At 37.0% G+C, this 2,994-nt stretch overlaps 1 protein-coding gene across 1 annotated transcript; it reads right to left on the bottom strand.

Moving 5' to 3' along the window:
• Positions 1-1,856: 1,856 nt before the first annotated feature.
• Positions 1,857-2,777, bottom strand: LOC103610497 (olfactory receptor 4C45-like). Its single transcript, XM_008594654.1, has one exon. It carries the CDS (start codon positions 2,775-2,777, stop codon positions 1,857-1,859), a length of 921 nt encoding a protein of 306 aa, XP_008592876.1.
• Between the last annotated feature and the right edge of the window lie 217 nt (positions 2,778-2,994).

Genomic DNA, 2,994 nt, shown 5'->3' with positions numbered 1-2,994 from the left:
TTGCAGACTCAACATTTTTAGCCTGGACTGTCCGTGAAAGCAAGTCCACCTGCAAATTAGTACAAAAATCATATAAAAAATAAAAATTGAAAAAGTAGGTCAAAGGGTTTCAAGAAGAGAATTTCAAAGACAGCATAAGAAATTAAAGAGAGATCTAATAAATAAACTTGTTTGTTTATATAAAGGGGAAGCAGAGCAGGATTTGGCAAAGTACCAAAGGTTTGGGTACGACAGGCTTAGATTTGAAATCTCATTCAGCCAAATTTAGCTAATTAAACTTCAACAATATAATTAACCTCTCCATTCCTTAGTTTCCTAATTTACGAAATGGTGATATCACTATTATTGCACTTATAGGACTGTAGTGAGAAATAACAGAAAGAGTAAAAAGCACTTTGCACATAGTAAACACTCAAATAAAAATAGCTATTATAATTATAAACACTATCATTGCTTTATTGATGCTCACAGCATGCTGTGAGTAGGGTCAACATGATGTTCAAATAATAAAATATTTTAAACAGAGGTAAGTTCTACAGTTTGGGGCTTAAAAAATTATGGATAGAAATAAATTAAGGTCAGAAATTTTCTGCCTCCAAGGGGTTGGTCAAAGGATATGAAATTACAGTTACATGGGAGAAACGAGTTCAAGGGATCTGTTGCAAAACATGGTGACTATAGTTAATAACAATATCGTATCTTGAAAAATGCTGAGAGAGCAGATTGTAAGTGTTCTCATCTCAAAAATGATAACTATGTGATGTAATGCATATGTTAATTAGCTCGATTTAACCATTCTACAATGTTTATGTATTTCAAAATATCATGTTGTATACAATAAATATATAGATCTTATTTTTCAGTTTTTCGATTTTCTTTTTTGTTTTTTATTATACACACGTGGGGTACAGTGCTGATTTTCATTAATTGCGTAGAATGTGTGGTGGTTAGATCAGGACATGCAGCTTATTCATCATTACATAGCAGTCACTCTTGGTGACTGTTGGCCAATTCCTCGTTAGTCCCCCACCCTCTCCCCTCCCCTCCCCTTTTCCACCTACTAGTTTTCTAAAAGTTCAATGTATTACTGTGATTGTTGTCTCTAATTGCATCTTCTAATTCAGCTTCTAATTCTTTTTGTACATAATTATGTGCTACAGGGAGTGGTGAAGATATAAGTTTTTAAAAGTGAGTTTTCAGGAAAATACTCTCTTTTTGTGACTGTAGTAAGTAAAAAGTTTTCTATTGCTGTAGTAGGTGGACATTTTATAAACCTCTTGAACTTGGAAAGATAAAAAAGTATATTTTGCTGAAAGTACTTCCTGAAGACTCTTTCCGTACTGTTCTAAAATCCTTTCATACTTGAATGTAGTTAGTTTTCCTCTTTTTAAATAAAACTTTATTCTAGGTGTAGTGCTGGGTATGAAAGGTGTCAAGAATGTTGCTGTTGATCTGTCTCATATCTCCAATCAGGACAATAATAGAACTTTTGTGAGTCCTTGGTACTTTTGCCCTTGTGGGTTCTTTCTTCCATAAAATATATTAAAAATGACATTTTATGAGTGAATTGGTATAAAGACAAATCCAAGTTGAACTTAGATCATATTCATTTTTAATTTTTAATTTTTAAAGAAATTTAGCATTTCAGGGGCTCCTAAAACTATCACTGGCTCTTGATGCTGTTCCTGCTGTGCCTTAAGGAGTGTGTCAGCCCAGCCTGCTCCATGTGCTCCAAATAAACATTGATGCAGGCAGACAGGATAATCGACTGTTCCATGTTTCATCAACTAAGAAGGGCAATAAATCTCTATAAAATATCACTAGATATTCTTGATTAAATACTCAAATCACAAGATTTATTTATCATCAGTTTTCATTATTTGCCCCCAGAGCTTCTTCATGACATTTTTCATTTCTTCATTTCTGAGGGTGTAAATTAAAGGGTTCAACATAGGTGTTACTAGGGTACAAAACACAGTCACAGCCTTGTCAGCAGGGGTGGAGGTCAGGGGTCTGAGGTACAAGTATGAACAAGGTACAAAGAATAAGATGGTAACAGTGATGTGAGAGGCACAGGTAGACAGGGCTTTGCGACGCCCTTCAGAGCTGTGAGTCCTCAGGGAGCACAGTATAATGACATAGGAAGCAAGCAGCATAGAAAAAGTGAGCAAACACAGTGACCCACTGTTTCCAGCAATCAGGGGTCCCAAAGTGTACGTGTCTGTGCAGGCCAGCTCCAGAAGAGGCATTAAGTCACAGATAAAGTGGTCAATGACATTGGGACCACAGAATGGTAACTGGGCCATGAACAAAATCTGAACCCCTCCATGAACAAATCCCAAAATCCAAGCCATCCCCACCAAGAATCCACACATAGGTGGGCTCATGATGGTTGTATAGTGCAAGGGCTTGCAGATGGCTACATAGCAGTCCCAGGCCATGACAATTAACAAGATGATCTCAGCTGCAGCAAAGAAATGTTCAGCAAAGACCTGAGTCATGCAGCCACTGAAGGATATTGTGTTCTTCTCAGAGATCAAGTTAAAGATCATTTTGGGTCCTGTGGAAGAAGAGTAGAAACCATCTATAATGGACAAATAAGACAGAAAAAAGTACATGGGAGAACCCAGGGTGGGGCTGATGAAGATGATGACCGGGATGAGCAGGTTACCTGCCAATGTGACAAAATAGGTGATTAAAAACACAACAAAGAAGAATTTCTGCAGTTCTGGATTGTGAGTCAGGCCCATCAGGACGAATTCTGTTATGTTGCTCATTCTTTCAGTTGATTTAGCTTGGTTTGTAGGTATATGGTCCATCTGCAAAAAATCACAGTATTTCTGGGTGATGATATTTTTTATTCAGTATTAAAATATTCCAGCACCTCTTTAACCCTGGTCTCCAGGATTGATGGAGCTACACTTCCACTCACCTCTGCTATTTTGCAGATAGTTGTAAAGAGAAACAGAAGAGGTTAGATTTCTCCTAATTCAT

The sequence above is a fragment of the Galeopterus variegatus genome, unplaced genomic scaffold (assembly GCF_000696425.1).
Source record: "Galeopterus variegatus unplaced genomic scaffold, G_variegatus-3.0.2 Scaffold11240, whole genome shotgun sequence".
Lineage (NCBI taxonomy): Eukaryota > Metazoa > Chordata > Mammalia > Dermoptera > Cynocephalidae > Galeopterus > Galeopterus variegatus.
Note: the sequence above shows the minus strand (reverse complement) of the source record. Positions and strands in the feature narration are given on the sequence as shown.

Bases quoted from the DNA above. Each gene is read 5' to 3' on its own strand.
- LOC103610497 (XM_008594654.1), bottom strand. From the start codon at position 2,777: ATGAGCAACATAACAGAATTCGTCCTGATGGGCCTGACTCACAATCCA.